Source organism: Ochlerotatus camptorhynchus, unplaced genomic scaffold (assembly GCF_037179485.1).
Source record: "Ochlerotatus camptorhynchus isolate MF236.1 unplaced genomic scaffold, CSIRO-AGI_Acam_v1.1 ptg000324l, whole genome shotgun sequence".
Lineage (NCBI taxonomy): Eukaryota > Metazoa > Arthropoda > Insecta > Diptera > Culicidae > Ochlerotatus > Ochlerotatus camptorhynchus.
Window position 1 is genome coordinate 4671339 of NW_027040812.1, and position 21109 is coordinate 4692447.

Sequence of the window (21109 nt, forward strand, 5' to 3'; positions counted from 1 at the left end):
TATTTCTTAGAATGAGATATTACTAAAATTACACACAGATGTCTGAATGTTTCCACGTCCCAACATTTTCATTTTTAGTAAGAAGATTATGTGTTTGATAGTTTACATACGCATCACAACACTAAAATTCAAGATTATGTTCTGTGTTCAATATCCTTTCTTAGACAGAGGTCATGAAAAATTCTCAATGTTACATACATGTTTCAAGAAATACTAAGTTTAATCTTTCACTTTTTAAAATTCGGCCCAATGGATCTACCCTTGAGCGAGTACTCTAACAATGTACATTTTTGCTCTAGAAAATAAATGGCTAACTCTTCGTTTTAAGGCTTTACGTCCGTTTTTATATTTTTTAACACTTAAAGAGCGGGTGTATCTTGCAGGTTAGTAGGTATTATCAGCTAGGTAAACAAAGACGTCTGAATGTGTGATCGAAGTTCTCTGAACTTTATCCATAAATCTGCTGGACCAATCCTTGTAGTCTTCCGTGCCAGCTGTCGAAGTTCTCCAGAAATTTCCACGAAGCTCATCGGATATTGGAAGTATCTCCCTCAGACCCACCACCTCATAGACCCATAACACGCGAGATGTTACGATTGAGCTGCATTCCGTCCGGAAAAAAATAGGCATGAGAAAAGAAGCTAGTTTCGGATTCACAAAAACAAAGCAATATGCCGGCCAAATTAATCATAGACAGCCTATAATCATACTACAGACAAATCCAGCTGCGCGTCATGTAACAAGGCTTGTGCAACTATGTTAGTGATCATTCTCGCATTTTTAGTTGATGTAACAATACTTTTCCTAATTTTCACGGTATGTATGCATTTTTGTTTACCAAACTCATTAATTTGTCAATTTATTTAACAGATTCATTGAAACTCTTGCACCATGACCAATGTTTTTTTTTTACAACTAATGTGAGAAGGATTTCGGTTCTCTATTGACAATGACCATTCAACATTATCGTAATCCTTCGATCATAAACAAATCTGTTTAAACAACAGTTTGCTTCTAATGTTTCTTTACCTCCCTCTTATCCCCCATTGGCGCAAAACTCCGAAAATCAAACCGATATTTCACACCATTTCATTTGTCGGATCCATCCCAGGGTGGTGGCGGTTTGGTGCAAACGCTGCGCAAAAGCTACAGCCTGAGCGACCTCTCGGAACCGGATACACATCGCACCCAGGAGGAAATTGACGAACTGACCCGGTCCCAGAGGGTGCTGCGCTCCAAGAGTGCCCGGTCCTCTTCCGGTGGTCGCCACGTAGAAATGTATTTCCCCGAGGTGGAGATAGCTGGGACACCACACCACAATCCACCACCGCCGTATAAGTAGGTTCTTGGAAGTTTGTGTCGAATGATAAAAATACTGATTCCGGGTCTCGGTGTTCTGTTTTTAGCTATATTCGATCCTCCGACGACATCAGTTCAGGATATTCGAGTGCAGAGCCAGGATTGAGTCGAACGGCTTCGATGAGCAATACCGTTAGGCCACGTGTGAAATCTAAAACACGGGAGGTAAGTTTATCATAACTTGATGTATTTGATTGGTACAAAAATGAAATTATCTATTTTTCATCACGGTTTCGGCTTGATATGATTTGTTAAGAAGATGTTTGAAAACGCATTAGAAAAGTACAGTAATATTTTACGTTTGCTTTAGTTCTACACCATGTCTGATTATTGTAGACAGTAATTATTCATTGCTGCCCAGGACCAATCGAATTGGATGGAACAAATCTAACAGGTTACAGATTCGTAGTTTGAAATTAGTTTTTAAAATCTATCGTGTCAAGCCTAAACCAGCCTAGTTCAATTTATCTTTGCACAGTTCTAGCTAATAAAGTAAGGTCGCACGCTTCACCAATAGTTTTTCTTATTTCCCATTCGAAAGGATGACGATGATGTATTCTATGATGGCAGAGATACAGACCGATACTATGGCAGTGGTTCTCAATTCATTCCCTCTTCCGCTACGCTCTATGAAATTCCTCCAAGCCCTCTCCCGGCTATAACCCAGGCTAGTCATTTTCCCGAGCCTAAAAGCCTTCCAATATACTCCTCTCATTCCAACGCAGTTTCTAAACCCACACAAAGTCTCCCACCGAAATACGAACTATTTCTACAATGGATGGAGTCTCAAAAACAAGCTCATCCTGTAGAAATCGAAGAAAAGCCCAGAAATGTAGATTTGAAAATTGACCACCCTGATACTGTCGAGAAACCGCAACCAAAGATGGGAGCTTCCTCTGTTGATGTTCCTTTTTTAGACAAAGTTGAATCCAATGAGCAGGAAGACTTTCGGATAGAGGCACCGATGTTGACTCCATTGCCGGAAAACGAACAATCGGAGATGAGTTTCTCCGAGGATATGTTCCGAGATACAGTTTCCTTATCTAGTGAAGATGAGTTCCTTGAAGTGGAACCGGACGAAAGTATTTCAGAAACTGCAATTGAGTCTTCCAATGACGTGCCTCTAGTTATCGAAGAATCTCAGATAATGGACGATGCTGACAAGGACAAGCCTGGAGATCCACAAAGTTCAAACATAGTTCAAGATCTTTCAATGAATCCTGATGAATGTGGGCGTCCAATCGTTATTGATACCGTGGAAGAACTGGTCATTCAAGAGATTCAAACCCATGAATCTACTGGTGCTGTTGATTACTCAGCTTCTTTTCCACATCAAGACGACAAACTTCATATCTCAGAAGAAGACATAGTTACTTATGTTCCCACTATACCAGAATCATCCACGAAGTCAGAACCCATTTCAATGGAAAACCCTCAAACAGCAATCGAATCAACTAACCAGCTAAACATCTCAATATCAAATCTAACATCATCAACGTCGTCGTTAGCTCTCTCAGAAGCCAGCAGTCAAATGGATGATGCTGCCCACAAGAAGTCAGCATCTCATGGAAAACGAAAAGCTCCGTCAATTCCGACTTCAATCAAGCAAGAGCCAATAGCTCCTAAGCTAGAAGTACCAGCTGTCCAAAAACCTCCCGAACGAATTCATAAACCCCTCGTAGTTGCATCAGTTTCAGTAGAACCCAAGAAATCTGTAGTTCCAGAGGTTGCACGGGATAAGGACAAGGATAAGAAACCGAAATCGAAGAAGCTGATGAGTTCCATCAGCGGTATGTTCAAACATGATAGCCCATCCACATCGGGGGCTTCCGGTTCAAGTGTATCGACACGTGCCAAAGCTTCTCTTCATCCGAGGGAGACTGAGATTTGATTTTATTTTATCATGTTCCCCTCGGGTCTTCCTATGTTTACTTTCATTTTGAGAACCACTGCTCATCACTCACTTGTGCGTTTGACGATCGACAGAATTCACTTTATGGCTCGTGTTTTCTTTAGTTGTACGTAACTATTTGTAATCACTGTTTTCTATTTGCTTGATTTTTTGGCTTAGTTTAGGCTTTTGTTATGTGTATTTTGTTTTGTTTTGTTTTTGTTTCTTATTATCTTGCATCAGTGCATAAAAAATGACTTGGATTTGCGTCAGTTTTAGAAGCTATTCAATAAAAAAAAAGTTGCAAAAAATATGCAGCATGCTTCATGACCATAATGTACGTTCATGATTGATATGCTTTTTCATATTGGAAAATATATTCATCTGCCACTTTTATTTCATGCACAGTTCGAAAAAGTAGTGTAAAATTTTGTTCTATATGATGCACATAAATGGAGCGTCACATATCATATAAGTTTACATTATATATCATGTAAAGTTCTGATACATTTCATGCAATGCAGCAAATATTGTATACAAATGCCCATCTTTGTAAACATTGTTTTCAAGTTGCTCGGTTGCGTGAAATGAAATTTAAGTTTACGTGAATGAATGTTTACATCACAATTAAAATTCAGAATTTGTTTTCAAATGTTGATTACTACTTTGGAACGCCGAATCACAGATGTCCGAAAAATATAGAAGGCTAAATAAAAAAAGGCCGTTCTACTGAATAAATTTGGCCATGTCAATCGTGTTAAGTGAATATCGTATGAAAGTTACAAAAAGGTCTGATATATTTGGCATAAGGACATTTGGCATTATGGGCATTTGGAATAATCACTATGAATCGTCATACATATATTTGAAACTACATGAGTTAATTTAAAATTGATAATTATCTTTATATTTTACAATTTATTTTCGGGAGGACAACTGCAATTAACTGTTTATTATTAGCTGTGTTGCTTGTTCTTTCAGTGTTTTTACGCTTCTGTACGAGCGTTTTGCTGGTTCTCAACTTAGTGTTTTAGATGCACTTCCACAGTTATTGACTGATAGCTTTTTTGCCAACCAATGCATGAATTTGTATATTGTGTGGCAATACCCAAGTAACCAACTAATTCGCCTTTTTTCAATATAAGGCTGATACCCGGGTAATATAGCTAACATGCTAAGCTTTATATTAGTCGAATATTTGCCTTATATTGCAAAAAGGCGAATTACCGGGCTTGTTGGTTACTTGGGTAGGCTACTTTATTTTGAAAAAAGGCTATTTTTTTTTATTAAAATAACCAGTAAGAAATTGAAAAGGCCTTACTTTGCCGTAGGTTCGCATACAAAACAGTAATTTAATTCATATAAACTGCAAAATTGTTTTTTATTTGATTGAAATAATGTCAAATAGGAACGATACAGACATGCGCATATTTGCTCATGAACGATTCAGAATAAACACATAACGCGTAACAGTATCGCAGCTTGCTATGATGGATTGGCGCTGACGATGACTGCAACTCTTTATTCCTATAGAGATTGCTAAAGTATGATTGTGTCAGTGATTTGTTTTCATCGGGAAAATTTTCCGCTATGAAGTTTTTTTTTTCCCGATGTAAACATTTTGCCTATACGTATACGTGACGTACGATAAAAGTCAGCAATCTCTATGGTGAAATTCCATAAGCACCTGTCAGTCACTCTTTCAAAAAATCCCATAACAAACTGCGCGAAGAAACGTTGGCCATCGTTAACGCCAAATGGGGTTTAATTGTTGTTTCGACAGTTTACGTTGATTTGAAATGACTACCCTTGATTATTTACAATTATATGGATGTGAGGATAGTTCTGAGTGCTAGATGCAAGCTACAAGTATAAATTAGGTTACCAGTGGTGAATTAATTTAAGGTAACGTAAGCTTGGAATGTGACTTCCCTGGTTTTGAGGTAAACTACGAGCAGTTTCCGATAAGAAATTTTGTCGATCGTGGATGCACTTCATGGAATCTTTAGAAGACCCTGAGCGAATACTGAATTGGGGAAGGAAGAATGTGAGGTATGTGTTATTGCAGCACAACACCACAAGACGTCAGGAGTCAGGACATCCTAAACGATCACCGTTTACGATTCTTCGACCTGCATTTTCTAAGACGAGCATTCCAGGATTGCCAGAATTTCACATGAAGCATAAATACGAAGAAACCGTACTGTGGTTCTGTAAAAAATGTTCAGCAAGGATGACTATGAAGCAAACTACATTTTTGACGTAGGACTACGTCTATGATTTCTACATGGGGGTACACTTTGTGAAAACCAAAAATGATACATGTAACGAAATTATGAAAGATTTTGAACGTTAATAACTCAGCTGCCCCTGGACCAATTTCAATAGTTTTATCATCAATCGATCAGACATATTTCTGCCTCTGTCCAAGAAGATTCTATTAAAAAGTGGTAAATGTCAAGCATTGTCCAAAAGCGCCGAAATAACATGCATATGCTGCTTCCCCAACACAGTCATCAGAGAGTCGTTAGTAGACGAAACATTTCGAACTGGCATTCGCCTCCGATATTCGGGCGTGTGCGAATAGGGAGGATGCAATTGCGTAACATTTTGCACACTAATCGCCATATTAAGAACCACACGCCCCCAACGACCACACAAAATGCTCTCCAGAGTTGTAATCTTGTAACCAAACTTTAAAGCAGCGGTGCAAGTGATTTTGATCGATTCTCTTCATCGACTTTCTGTTTCGTTAATAGCTCGACGGAAAACACATTCATTGATACGTTTGTTGTTCTGCTTCTAAGCCCCTTAATTCAGTTGTCGTCATAGAAATGAAAACTAGCATCGCACTGCTTTTGGTTCTTGGGTTGCTGGCTGCAATTCTGCTGTACCATATTCTGCTTTTCCGCCGCCGTTAATTACTTCCTTTGGAATCCCTTGAACTTTTTCTCTAACGCTTCGTATTTCATTCCGTGCTTCACCGGCAATTTCCTTCCGTAGATCGTCTTTGGTTGGTTGGTTCTAATATGATTTCGCCTTTTTTGGTTGGTTTGATGTCCACCATATGTCATTGAATTGCCATGGTGATCTGGGACGAGGCTCACGTCCAAAGTCGCTGGTCCGCCGAGCGCTCCGTGTGCGAAAGGAGAATGAAAGAAAGAAAGAAATAAAGAAAGGGATCAGTTTCAAGAAGTGACAGTTTCATCAGATTCCTCAACTAACCATACTTAACCAAATTAAGAATATACAAACTATATTGCTACTATATGGTTACTTGGGTACTCATCTAGCCGTCAGAATGGTTCATCGGTTGCGAAGTGAAGTCTTTCTGAAAGTGATGCGTAATATTTCTCAATGTTTTGATTTTATCCTAACGTTACCTCAATGTTATTTCACAGACAAGAAGACACAACATATTGAACATTTATCATTGTAAACCCTACCGCCATCTGTCGTATACACTATGATGGGCAATACACTCAACAGATGGTTGTAGTGTGTAACCGTCAAACGCTAGGGACGCACCACAAGGGGCAGTACTACCAACAATCAATACGAAACTAACGATTTTTAATTGGCTCACTTCTTGACTAGCCTATTGGTCCCAAGCAAACGATTAACGTACCCTATTCTAGTCGAAATTCTACTACTACACAATGTTTGTTTTGATTAGCTATGAAAGTTTGACAGATAAAATGAGGGGTTAGTGGATTTTCCTATGTTTCGAGGGGTGAATCGATTAGCTTGGGACCGAAGAGAGTACCAGAGCTGAGCCAAAAAGTTGAGCACGTTATTTCGGGACCTTCTAGTCTTAGAGTTACCAACTAAGAAACATTTAAATTGGCCGTTAAAAACGATTTTGATGAACGTTTTAAGAGTGCTATGTCTACTTGTCTGTGATCATACCTTAACTATCGCAACTTCGGGTAATCTGCGAAAGTACTTGTATTTTTCTCAGGCAATTTTGATCTAACTGCAATTACTCTCTCATACTCGAAATGTTCCACGACCAAATTGGCACAACGACACCCTACGCTCTCTGACCGAAGCGCAAGGCTTGTTGAGAGAAGGAGTTTAACGAGGAAAACTAAAAAGGGGAGGAGCTTTAGCTGGGTGGACACAGATATTCTGCGGCCTTTCAATCAGTTGCAGTTCAACCAAGGGCGTAGCCAGGTTTCGAGCTAGGGAAGGGCAAAAAAAAATTACTATGGAAAATTTGACCGAATGCCATTTCCCCGAAAACCTTTGTTTTGCTGAGTTTAGGGGAGCAGTCGCCCCCCCCCCTTCCCCACTCTGGCTATGCCTATGAGTTCAACCCCTGTACAGAAGCATACGGGTTGAGACTCTTGCGAGTGCCCAATCATTGAACCGAAGAATATGGGATTGTCCGGTCCGATTTGCTGATCCAGCAGACTACACGTCATCGTCATCTTCCAAAGGCTTTGCCTGTGTTAGAGTTAAATTTCTTAACATGTCCCAACTAAAATTCATATCAAAAGGTTCTTTTCAGGAGGGCAAAAATAGTCATACTAAAGAGTATAAACAGAGAGAACCCCGCTCAAATTCTTATTCCTACACAAAACACAAGCTCCTTCTGTAGTTAAAAATAACATTTTTTATATAAGACCACGTAGTCGTACAATCCCACAGGGCTGTCCTATTAAGTTTTTTCAATTGCCTCGAATTGTAATTTCTTAGTAGATCGTAGAATTGTAAGTAATAGCTCAACTAATTGAGTAAATAAATTTTTAATTACATATTTTCAGCTCTGAGCCTGTTATGAGTTTATTAGTGACATAAGAGTCGCAATGTATGGTATTTTTTCCAACATTTTAGCAGTCTTTACAAAACATAGACGGCGTTGAGCTTGAGTTCCAATTTCTTCAGCGCATGTTTATTGAACGCATGTGTTGTCTTTCGAAATCAGATGCATAGCCAAAGGACAGGGTCAGGGACAGGGAACTGCCTACAATTGTCCTTAAAACAATGAAAGTGCTCTGAAGATCTCTTATCGTCCGTGAAGTTCAGAAGTTGAGTAAAAGTTGCTCCATACCGTATAACGATTGAATACACCTTGAGGCTATATAAATAAAATGAATTAAGCGCTTACATTGTGAAAATTGTTAGTTTGGAATGTTTCGTATGCTAATTTAGGATTTAATAAAAAAAAGCCAATTCTTGATCAAGTATCACCTTTGAAGATCCTGAATTTCTTCTAGGGTTCTAGGATCGTCTTGATGTTTTAACCATTTCCAGGAAGTTTAACATATTTGTAATATCCCTGATATTAATGGAACTGTCCTAAAGTTCTCTGATATTCTCTAAAGTTGTCGGAACTTCTCCAAAATCCTTTGAAATTCTGAAACTGAAGTTTTTTAAACATCTCTGAAATTATCTGTTTTTCTTGAATATTGGGAACTTCTTTTTTTAATTGTAGTCACCGGGGGTGAGATTTGAACTCGTGACTTTGGCGTGAGAGGTATGGATGCTAACCACTACGCCTGAGTCGTCCCCTGGAAACTTCTTAAATTTTCCTCTATTTTTTCGGAAAATATTAGATTTACAATGATCTTCCGTAATGTTACCTCAATTCTCAAAACAGCCCTGAAGCTTGCGGAACTTTTTAAACATGTTTTTGCATGTTTCTGATATTCTCAGAATTTATCTGAAGTTTTCTGACCTTTCCTGACGTTCTCTGGAATTCTATGGAGCTCCCTCAATTTTCCTGAAATTTCTTACTTTTCTTCCCTTGAATTCTATGGAATATTCTGAAATTTCGGTAGCTTCATTTACTCCGCGAAATTTACCTGAAATTAAAACGAAATGAATATCGATGGCGGCGCCGGTGGTGTAGTAGTAAGCGTGATTGCCTTTAAACATTCCTGATGTACTCTGGGCATCTTTGAAGCTCCCGAATTTTCAATATTTTTTTAAGTTCTCTGCAGATCTCTGGACTACTTTGACATTCTAGGAACTTATATAAGGTTCTTGAAATTTTCCTGAAGTTCATGGACCTGTTCTGAATATATCGGAGCTTACGCTTACATAACCTTTACTTATGCTTAAAACTTCCCCGAAAGTCTGGACTTTCTTGCAGTTCTCGGAACTTCCCTAAAGTTATTGGAACTGTCCATAAGATATCAGTATTTCCCCAAAAATTTCTAGACTGAGGTACTTGGAATCCACTATTATCTTTAAGTTCTCTCTACATCTGTGAAGTTCTCTTGACTTTCCATACGTTTTCTGGATTTTCCTTTCTTAAAAGTGTCTGCAGTTTTCCTGAATAAAATGCAACCGTCTTGAAGTTCTTTAAGCACGCCTGAAATTTTCAAAATATTCCAGAATTTTTCGAAAATTCCCTTATGTTTTCGCAATTTGTTTATGAAACTTACTTGAAATTGTGAGCATTTATTTTTAAATTACGCAAAACTTCCTGAAAGTTCCTACAATTTTCTATGAAGTTAATGGGTCTGCCCTGAAGATCTCTAGTATTTCTTGAAGTTCACGAAGCTTCTCTGAAGTTCTAGCTAATTTACTGATGATGATCTAAGTAACAGACTGAAATCGTTTGCTAAAATTTCATCTAGCGTTTTGAATCATAAGAACCAGTATGCAATGATTAATTCTCTTCATTGTTTTTTTTTTTGTTTTTTATACGATGTTAAGGTCGTTTCGGTTCTTAGCCAATAAACGCTAATGTCACTTCTTTGCAACTATTAATCAACTTTCAACTTTTAGCTGCAAAACAATGCTAATAAAGTGAATATATTACTTATTTGACGGCTTCTACACAACCAACCAAACTTGCTGAATAACATAAACATCAAAAGTGCCTTTTAACCAAACAACCTGTATTCAACTAATAAATTGTGTTAGCGCTACTTTGGAAGCTATTTTACAGTCAACTAGGTTTATTTTTAGACTTGTGCAGTTTTCTAGCTTTCACTCTGCTTCTTTACAAATTTGAATTAACTAGTCAAGAAAAGTGATTCATGTGCACTATTATAAAGCCTATAATCAGCAATCATGTTGTAGAAGGGGATGTAAATTTGTTTACGTCAGTTTAAAGTGTTGGCGTAGCGAAGTTGGTAGTATCAAGGTTCGCCAATGCGGTCGTCTCAAGTTCGATTCCAGGTTCCGGTACAGTGTAAATAATTTGGTTGTGAGCTTATAACTATTTTCGATTAATTTGATTCACAGTAAAACATGATAAATTCCTCCAACAAAAAAAAAACAGCCTTGAAAAGTTTTTCCTCTATCTGTTAGTATTAGCCACTTGGCTTTCGGTATGATAAAATCAACTCAACTGCTCGCCTCCGTGTTAGAACTAAGAATCATTTTATTACTTCTCTCTTATGCTAACTTAACCTACCTAGCGGTGGCGGACGTGACCCTTTCTGCTGGATCAGCACAAACTGCGTTCGCTGCCCGAGTGGCGTGATCGCGTTTATGCTGATCTTTTTGTTTACATACATTTTATCGTCCGTCTGCGCATTGCTTGCGCAGGGCCGTATCCACCACACGCCCTATCCGAATGAAATTTAAAAATTTATTCAACAGAATAAGTTTTTAAATTGTTTTTGAATTATTTATGTTGAGTTTTTTTTTTTGTATCAAGATTGTATAATATAATTGTTTTACTATATAAATGTGTGTAACATAATTGTATATAATTGTAATATAGATGTATTAGTTATGAAAATGTGTTTGTAATATGTTTTTGAATTATTTATGATGTGTTTTGGTACCAAACTTGTATAATATAACTGTGTCTACTATATAAATGTGTGTAAAATAATTGTATATAATTGTAATGATGTATTAGTTATAAAAATGTGTTTGCAATATCTTTCTCTTTTTTTTTTTTTTTTTTTTTTTTTTTTTTTTTTTTTTTTTTTTTTTTTCTTTTTGGTATTGTTGTTTCCACATTAAGAAACTATTTCGAGTTAAAAAAAATTTTAATCCTATCCTTATGAATGATATCCGTGCTATTCCCTATTTGGATCTTTATATTGGAACCTAACTCCTCAAGGACCTGATATGGCCCTTCATATTTAGGCTCCAATTTAGACCCCACTTCTCTCTTTACCAGGACCTGTTGTCCCTTTGCGAAAATTTTGTCTCTACATCCTTGCTTGTTCTTTTCTACCCTAGTTGCTTTCCCTTTCAGAAGACTTTTTCTAGCTTCTATTTGGGACTTTTGCAACTGGAATTTCAAAATACTAGCATAATCGTCTACATTGTAGACAGGGTCGGTCTCATTCTGTTCTGTTAGGTTTGATGGAAGTGTGCAAAGCTTCCCAAATACTAGTTCATATGGAGTCTTGCCCGTTGCACTATGTACCGTTGTATTATAAGCGAACTTATAATACGGTACCCAGGCAGACCAATTTCCGTATGAGTTTCCCGTTTGGATACGAAGAAAATTTCCCAAGACTTTGTGGGAATTTTCCAACGATCCGATTGTTTGGTGATGATAGGCGGTAGAGTTCAACTTCTCTACCTTTAGTTGATTACATATTTTAACAAATAGAGCAGACATAAATTCTGTCCCTCTATCTGTTAAGATTTGCGTTGGAACACCGTAATTTAAAATGACATTATCGACGAATGCTTTGGCCACAGCATCTGCCGATTTGTCCAAAATTGGTGTTGCCGTAATGTATTTGGTTAAATCGCATTGGGTTGTCAAAATATATTGATTCCCTTGCGCGTCTGGTAGAAGAGGACCTACAAGGTCCAAGAAAATTTTCTCGAACGCCGAACTGGCCGTACTAGTCAACTGCATTGGTTGTCTAGTATTTTGGCTTTTGTTCTTTTGGCATTGAGGACAATTTTTGATAAAGGATGCGATATCACTATCCATGGACTTCCAGTGATATCGCTGTTTGATGGTGTTGGTTGTTCTCTTGATTCCCGCATGCCCTGCAGTTGGCAATACGTGGAAATCGTTTATTACAACCTGTTGGTCTTTTTTGTTCGTAATTTCCGTGATTTTCTTTCCTATTATAAAAATAGGTGGCATGCCACTAACTTGGAGGGCTTCAATCTTTTCCCTCAACGATTTTGCTTCGTTCGAACATTTCAGTGTAAGGCCTATAATTTTAGTTGCTCTCGCGAAGTCCACTAATCGTTTCATCACTCCCCGTAGGTGAGTTAATGACGTATTAGGCTCGATAGAGAGAACTCCTTTCTTCAGTTGCTCATCAATTGTTGTTTCTGTAGCTTGGCTATTTTTGTCGCTGTTTTTGGGCCCAATTTGTATTTCTATGTAGTTAAGTTTTTCTTTCTCATCTCCTGCCTTTAGTTCATCTGACGCCTGCTGTTTCTTGGCTTGAGCTCTTGTACACACCAAACCAGTCTGCGGTGTGAGAGCTTTCAAATCTTCTACGGAAATTCGTGATAACGCGTCCGCTACCACATTTTCCGTGCCCTTTTTGTACATTACGTCAAACTTATACTCCTCCAGAGCGAGACGAAACTTGGTCAGTCTGCTCGAAGGGTCAGTTAATGTAAATAAATATACTAGCGGTCTGTGGTCTGTATACAATTCGAATTTTCTACCATACAGATATGGTCGAAAATGTCGAATCGCCCAGACTAGACCCAAAAGTTCTTTTTCAATGGTGCTGTAATTCTTTTCAGCACTGTTCAGGGCTTTGCTTGCAAATGCAACTGGCCTAGCATTTTGGTTGCTTAGGACTGCACCCAATGCCTTACCTGATGCATCTGTATGCAAAGTAAAAATGTTTGACGGGGAAAATCAGGGTAGTCAAGGACAGGCGGGTTCATGAAGCATTCCTTCAGAAACTGGAAGGAGTGTTCACACTCGTCTGTCCAGACGAACTCCACATTTTTCCGCGTTAGTTTATTCAAAGGACTGCATAATTTGGCAAAATCCTTTATGTGTTTGCGGTAGTAGTTCGCAAACGCTACGAAGCGCTTTACTTCGTCGGCTGTTTGAGGACTACTCCACCTTTTTATGATTTCGATCTTCGAAGGATCTGGCTTAATTCCTTCGACAGATACTAGATGACCCAAATATAATAACTCGGTCTTTAAAAAATTACACTTTTGCGGATTTAGTTTTAGGTTGGTATGTCTTAACCTTTCAAAAACTTCCGCGAGGTTTTTATTGTGTTCCTCTAAAGTTTTTCCAAAGATGATTATGTCATCCAGATATACAAGGCACTTTTCCATGTTGAGACCTGACATTGCTACGGTCATTAGTCTGGAAAATGTTGAAGGGCTTACTTTTAGTCCCATAGGGAGACGAGTCATTTGGTACTGACCCCTATTAGTACTAAAAGCTGTCACCGATCTATCTTCAGGTCTTAACTCACACTGGTAGTAACCCTGAGATAGATCCAGATGCGAAAAATATTTCGCTCCGGCTAACGACTCAATTACCTCTTCTATGTTAGGAAGTGGAAATTTGTCGTCTTGCAGTGCGTTGTTGAGCTTGCGATAGTCAATAACTAATCGCCATTTTCTTTTATCATCGGTCGATTTCTTTGGAACTAGCAACAACGGGCTGTTCCATTCTGAAACGGCGTCTTCAATGATTCCTTCATCGATCATTTTATCCACTTGCCTTTGGACTTCCTCCTTTTGGGCTTGTGGTAATTTGTAAGGCCTGGTGTACACTGGGTGTACATCTGGCTTTACCGTGAGTGATGGCTGGTAAATTCTTGTCACCGATAATTTGTCATTCTTCAGACAAAAAATATCGTTATATTTCATGCACAGCTTTTGAATAACTGGCTTGTCTTTCGGGTTGATCCCATCTAGGTTCAACTCCGATAAAAGCTCGCCCACTCTCGCATCATTATGCTTGGAAGCGCTTTCGATTTCTATGACATCATAGTTTTCGAAAGGCTTTGTTGAAATGGTTAAATTCTCAATTTTTACAGGCTTATTTTTAACGTTCATCATACGGACAGGGATCTTTCCCTGCACCGGTTGCACAATTGCACCCGCAATAAAAACATGAGGCTTTATTTCCTCATTCAAAATCACCAACGGTTTGGAATACCGGGTGTCTATGAAGGTAACGACTTCTGTTCTGGGAGGTACTATGAAGTTTTCCTCATATCGAGGCGCTCTTAGCGATAGCGTAGAATGTTCAAAATCGATTTTCGCACCAAATTTTTTCAAAAAATTTGTGCCGATTAGACCAATTACACTGGTTGGTAAATGATCTACCACGTGAAAAGTTATAGGATATACTAACTGTTTATATTCCAAATAAGTATCAACCGCTCCCAAGGTGTTGGTAATTCCATTTATACCATACACCTCTATGGTACGGGATGGATCAATGCATCTGTTCAAATTTTTTGTTAAATAACGTTGATCTATGAGACAGCATGATGCACCACTGTCCACTATCAACTTAAAATTTTTGGCATCGATTAGAAAATCTAACCGTAATGCTCTATTAGTATTGATCGAATTAGCGAAAAAACTCCCCTACGTTTGCTTCTTCTCGGGGTTGTTGCTGTTGCGACGGCTGTGGTTCTTCAGCCACGTTCGCATTTCTTCTGCGGTTACTGTTGTTGTTGCTGTTGTTGTTACTGCTATTATTGTTGTTATTTCCGTGATATCCACCACGGTTGTGATTCTGATTTCGATTGTTTCCATGGTCGTCACGGTAACCTTGATTATTTTGGTTACCCCGATAACCATTGTTGTTTTGATGCGGTCGATTGTTGCGACCATTCCCGTCGTAGTTTCGGTTACCGCCACGATTACCATGGTAATTGTTACCACGGCCTGGCGGTGGTTACCTCTACGGTTTCCCCTGTTGAAAAATGGAGGTTGATAACCCCCCTGAGCCCACATTGCGGACTCAGCGGATGCATGAGGTTGCACCTCCAATGCATCCGAAATAGCAGCAGTCAACGTCTTTGGATTCCTAGATTTCACTAGGTAAGCTGCTGATTGATCCTTAAGACCGTTTATGAAGGTTTGCACTGCTATGGGTTCCACTACTGGCTTCGCTGAGGCCTCAGTGGTGAAGGGCACACCCTTCGAAACCCATGCGGACGCTAATTTGGTAGCGAGCTTTTCTACCTCGCTGCCAAAATCCGTCACTGTTTTGTTCTTTTGCTTCAAAGCTCGTAATTCAGCCTCCACCGCAATAGGTGTAAGTTGAATTGCGAACTTTGTTTTCAAGGCAGTTGTCGCATCTGCCAGTGTTTGGGTTCCATCAATGGATCCCCTCGCGGCACCAATTAACCGCGATTTCAAAAAATTAATAAAATTGGCCTCCGGGACGGTAGGATCGTCCTCCCGAAGAACCTGCACGCTATCCAACCAGGATTGTAGCGTGGCTGCATCCCCGTCGTATTTATCCACGACGCGGATTGCCAAGCTAAGATCCAGTTTGGGCGGCATTATGGGCTTAGTTTTTTCTTCGTCAGATTCGCTTTCGGATTCTTCTTCCTGTTCACCTTCTGCTTCTTCTTCCTGCTCTTTTCTTATGAAAAATTGGTTAACTTGCAGCCTAAATGCTGCGAACGCGTTGTCAATCTTCTTGTTTGCTAATGACAGTACAAACTTTTGCAGTGAAGTTACGTGTCTGAGCACCGTATCCTTCTTTTTGGAATATTGGGGGCTCGTTGCGTTAACTGTGGCAACAGCCTTTAATAAATTTTTCACTACTGTCTCTTTTTCTACATATTGGTCCATGTATGCCTACAATGTGACCTAACATAGACAATTCAGAGGATTTGACTCAAGAAGTTAGAAGGTTTTCAGAAAATATCTTAAAATAGCTTCATAGTGTGAAATAATGGCTTCGGTTCGTCTTGCTTTGCTAATCTTCCACAATGGAGAACTTTAATACCAATTAGGGAACACAGTGACGACCTGATTTCTCGAAATAATTTCTTATGTGATATCAATGTATGTTTCGGAAAAATTTCCAACTTTAAATGCAAATTTACGCTCTTTTAGTCATGTACTCAATTCATTAGCAAGAAAATCGACAAATGAGTAAAGCAATAGAGAATCATGTAGATCGATATAATCGTAAATAAGTAATTATAATGCACAAAACAAAAATTTCCACTGCCTATATAAATATTGGGAGTCCTATTAGTAGAACTCTATTAGATTTACACTTTAATGCATTGAGATTATTTTTTTTTTCTCTTCTTGTAAACATTGAATATTGGAAAAGGTTCTAGAACACACCTTACTTGTTACTAGTGTTATGCAACTTGATTATATGATTATGTTTTCCGATATCAGTTCATTTTATCAGGCACTTACTATCGCTTCCCTTTTTGTTCTGCAAACCGGCAACGACGACGATGACGACTACGTTCTCGTCGTTACAGCACGGCGACTCACTTAGGGCTTCACAGCATCTACGGTCATCTTGAGGCCGTTGTAGGCCCAGTTTAAGTCCTCGATGAGGCCTGCCGACCTTATCCTCAGGGCAGCTCCTGCTGCCAGGTTGTATACCGCTTCAAAGATTGCACGCTTCGCGGCCATCACTTCCACAGATAGTTTTTTGTCTCTACGGGAAATTCGTTCCCAAAACTTTTTTTTCGCGTTCAAATTGCTCTATCGCTTGAGCAACTATAAAGAAATCGATACTGTCCACATGTTCAATGTTTTTTTTTTTTTTTTTTTTAATTTTTGTTCACTTTGTCTTTTACGGTTCGCCTTTTTTTTCTTCCATGCGCACTCGTGGGGTGGTGGTTTATTGTAAATTTCAGCTTCCACTGGACTTTAGCCGCACTTCCAATAGCACTTCGTAAGATTTCCCAGCAGTGGCTTCAAATATTTTTCCTTGCACTTGAATATCGGTCAAAGTTTTGTCAATTTACTTATTGAGAGGAGTCCGTCTTCAAACCTTAAACTTGCGCATTCACACGGCGTGCCGCCCTCTCGGCAACGCGCTCAGTGTTGTGGCGGTTGATCTTCGCTACTCCTTTGAAAATCAAATAGCCAGCGGCAAAGACCGCCATGGCACACAGAGCCACTGTTTGGGTTGTATGATGTCCACACTGGGGCTGTGGCTGTCCCCCACTCGCGGCGGCTGGTGCGGCGACGATTTCGTCCGCACTGAACCAACCCATATTGTCACTCGCGGTTTCGTTTGATTACTAAATTTTTTCCACTGTTTTCACTAATTTAACGACCATCTATCAGGCTTGGCTGTTGTAATTGTAGTTTATTGGCCTGTTAATCACAGAAACTTTCTTTTCGCGACCGGTTGGTTTTCTGCCGCATCGCATCGCAGTGCACTCGCTGTTCGAACTCGATCAAACACACTTTGTGTTCGTCATTAATTATCACTTTTCGTCGCGGCGGCGGTAGCGTTCAATTAACGGCACACAATTTGCAGCACTCATCTACTGTTCCTTAGAGCTCCTGGCAGGATCGCCATGAAAAGTTTTTCCTCTATCTGTTAGTATTAGCCACTTGGCTTTCGGTATGATAAAATCAACTCAACTGCTCGCCTCCGTGTTAGAACTAAGAATCATGTTATTACTTCTCTCTTATGCTAACTTAACCTACCTAGCGGTGGCGGACGTGACCCTTTCTGCTGGATCAGCACAAACTGCGTTCGCTGCCCGAGTGGCGTGATCGCGTTTATGCTGATCTTTTTGTTTACATACATTTTATCGTCCGTCTGCGCATTGCTTGCGCAGGGCCGTATCCACCACAGCCTAAACAATATTTAACCTGGCGTCAAGAGAAAGCAGTGTAGTGATTATTGGATAGGGTAAAGGTTGAGTAAGCGCTTTTCAAGTTCACACACAACTAAGCAGCAGGATAACAGCTGTATAGAAGTGTTAATGGGTATGCAATAAGAGCTTGTCCCAACAGCCATAAGTAGCTGACTAAGTTCGCCAGATTTGCTTGTATAGAGGTTGAGTAAAGGTTTCCTCATATCGTATAACATTTGAACACAGCTTGTGGCTGTATAAATGAAGTGAGTAAAACGGTTTACATTGCGAAAATTGTTAGTTGGGTATCGTCGCTGTTGAGCCCTTAGTTCTAAACGCTAGTTATGTGTGTTGCCCTGTTTTTTTCATTGCTGCAAATGTCTTATTTAACGATTTTCTGAACATTTTTAAATCATATTAAGATTTTAGGGTGGGGCGAGGAGTATTAACAGAAAGGCCTCCCCTCAAATCTTACAGTGTCTTACAAGGGGGAGGGGATCCAATAAGCACTCAAAAATCCTTATGTAATTTGATGATCACTCCCAATTGATTGTGAAAATAAAATCATGATCCTATCATATGAAGCCATACAAAACATGGTTCTATTTTATGATATTAAAATTACTAAAATTGGTGGGTGCCACTGGCAATAGCCTTACTGGCCACTTGTAAATTCGGGCTTGGAATTGTTCAATGTTAATTGGACCTTTTGTATTGTTCGGCTTCGTTTGTTTTGGAAAATAAAATATTCACCATTTTCAAATTTTGTTTGTTTGTGTTTGTGACAATGCTCGAAATAAACATTGCATTTACAAGTGTACAACGAACAAATTCTGAGCACGTGGTTTTAGTTAAAATGCTTAAAAGCTCTTGCGATTGTCATACAATTACCTCATTTTTAGAATACTTGTTAATACTGTATAATGCTGATTGTAAGCCAGCACTTATGTATATCTCAACCATTTGTAAATACACAATTCATTTTGCGTAACGCATTTGAACATATCTGTTTTTCTTCAGGGGTTCATAGTATTGTGTGGATTGCTAAGGTGTACGAAATTCGTATACATAAGCATCCGTCCACCTGGTGGAATGTGTACGAGGTAGATGGATTTCTCTCGTGTAAAACTTTCGATCCCACACGATATTTCCCCCTATTTCTGATAGACACACATAAACATCAGTTCACACACAGCAAAAAATTAATTTTAATATCATATCAAAGTGGATGCACTTCAATTGTGTTGAAAATATGGTGTAATGTTACTTGCCAAAAAGGACAAAATTATCATTAATACAGGGCATGAACCGACATTACGCTGCTTTTACTGCATTTGTTTATTTTTGTGGCCATAAAAATTACATGAGATTTTCGACATGATTGAAGTGCATCCTCTTGGATGTAATATTAAAATTATTTTTTTGTTGTGCAATACTAATTATACATTTTATGTAGCTAAGATAATCATGTGACTTATTCGACCAGTGCGAAGATTGCTGTACTTAACATATTTCGTTCTTAATACTAACTCAAACTTGTCGACTTACAATGCAATTTCTAATCTATACATTTCCAATTCCAGGATAAAATGTCCGCAAGCTGCACCACATTACCTCGTTCGAAAAAGACGGAAAAAGTTATAAAAACGCGTTCGAAGACGGAAAAGTAATTTCGCTTGCAGCTTGGGAAAAATTCTCTTCAGAAGTTTGAGTTCCATACCTTAGTTTAATGCGTTGAAATATTCTATGAATTTCACATCTCGAATGGTGCTGTCAGTAATGGGAATACAGAGGTTGAAGACAAATGGACGAGTAGCACGATGACAAACTAGAGCTTAAATGCGTCACAATAGTTATTGCTTTCGATACGAGTGAAAAACAGAAAACGATTTTTATCTCTAAACAATGATTATGAATCGTTTACGTAAACAGCGCAAATGAAGTTGTAGTATTTTATTAAAGATCAACCAACATAAAGTCATCTATGAATCAATAAAAGAATATACATAAGATGGAAGCATTTATTACTAAAAGAGACGATAAACTAGCATTAATGTGTAAGGAATGCCAAAATCTAGACGAACAAAGTGAACCACTGATCCTTAGAAAATGGAACTGATTAGGGGAAGTTTTTATCTAGATATAATTACCGTTAAATAAACTTTCGTTCGTGATCTCCTCCTAAGTAGCACTATTCTCGTCATCCTTGACACGTTTCATTCGCACATATATGCAACATCTTTCTTAGAATTTTATCATCATCAAACTGTTAGGCCATTTGCTTGATCTCACTCAAAATTCTTTCTGTAAATACCCGGTTGAAATTAAACACTATAAACAAACAAATTGCAAAGAAAAAAAATGTCCCTACAACTTGCGGAACTGCATATTAGCTAATGTTAGAATAAAGCTTTATATTAGATGTTGAAAATTTCTGTTAGAATAAAATTTGCAAGCTAATATTTGATTTTGCTTTAGTTTCAACACAACATATCTTCTATATTCAGCTAATGAAAAATGTTCTCATGAACAAATGCATGTAATCATGATTGAGCATATTCATTGAAAGTGAGCCACAATAGTGCAGAACAAAGTGAAGAAAAAGTTTTCGCAAACACATTAATGAAAAATATGCAGTAGATAGACCTAAGTGACAGAAAGTTTATAAATCATTTAAAAATGATTGAATATATAGGGAACACACAGAAGTATATTGCATCATCCCAAATGCAAAGGAAGTAATTACATTTTTATGCCACGATGCAACTGCAGTCAAGTTCACGCTGAAAATGTCACATTATAATGCTCAAAAGAATCACACATGATGAAAAAAAAACATATGAAGCAAGCAGATTATGCTCCATATAGCGCAGTAACAGCAGCCCTGGATTCAGTTAGTTCTACAATATTTCACAACTAAAGAATGACAAGACGAAAATAAAAGTTGATAGTTGGAATATGGGATGCTGTTTTATTTAACTGAAAGGACATCTTTCTCTTTTTGCTCATAAATACAAATGGCGAATAAATCAATAATGTGTAAGTAAATATGGGTTTCTTACTGATTTGACACATAAATGTTTTTATTTCTTCTCAAGAAATGTTACGAAGAAGAACTTTTGAAGATGGAAAACGAATTTAGGAAGTACTGGGGTGCAAGTGCAGATTT

The 21109-nt window shown here is 38.4% G+C and overlaps 1 protein-coding gene across 5 annotated transcripts in view; it reads left to right on the forward strand.

Annotated features, from left to right (window-relative positions):
• Positions 1 to 20899, forward strand: part of LOC135707997 (receptor expression-enhancing protein 2-like) — a 97156-nt gene extending 76257 nt beyond the window's left edge. For 3 of the 5 annotated variants that reach the window (XR_010518277.1, XR_010518276.1, XR_010518275.1), the window contains 4 exons: positions 1112 to 1338; positions 1407 to 1524; positions 1901 to 3377; positions 19524 to 19609. Coding sequence is in view for 2 of the 5 variants with exons in the window: in XM_065229923.1 (XP_065085995.1) it covers positions 1112 to 1338; positions 1407 to 1524; positions 1901 to 3250 (1695 nt within the window). In the remaining 3 variants the exon portion in view is untranslated. Of the gene's footprint in view, positions 1 to 1111; positions 1339 to 1406; positions 1525 to 1900; positions 3379 to 19523 lie in introns of those variants that run through there. The other 2 variants (XM_065229923.1, XM_065229925.1) reach the window with 2 other exon arrangements.
• Positions 20900 to 21109: the final 210 nt, after the last annotated feature.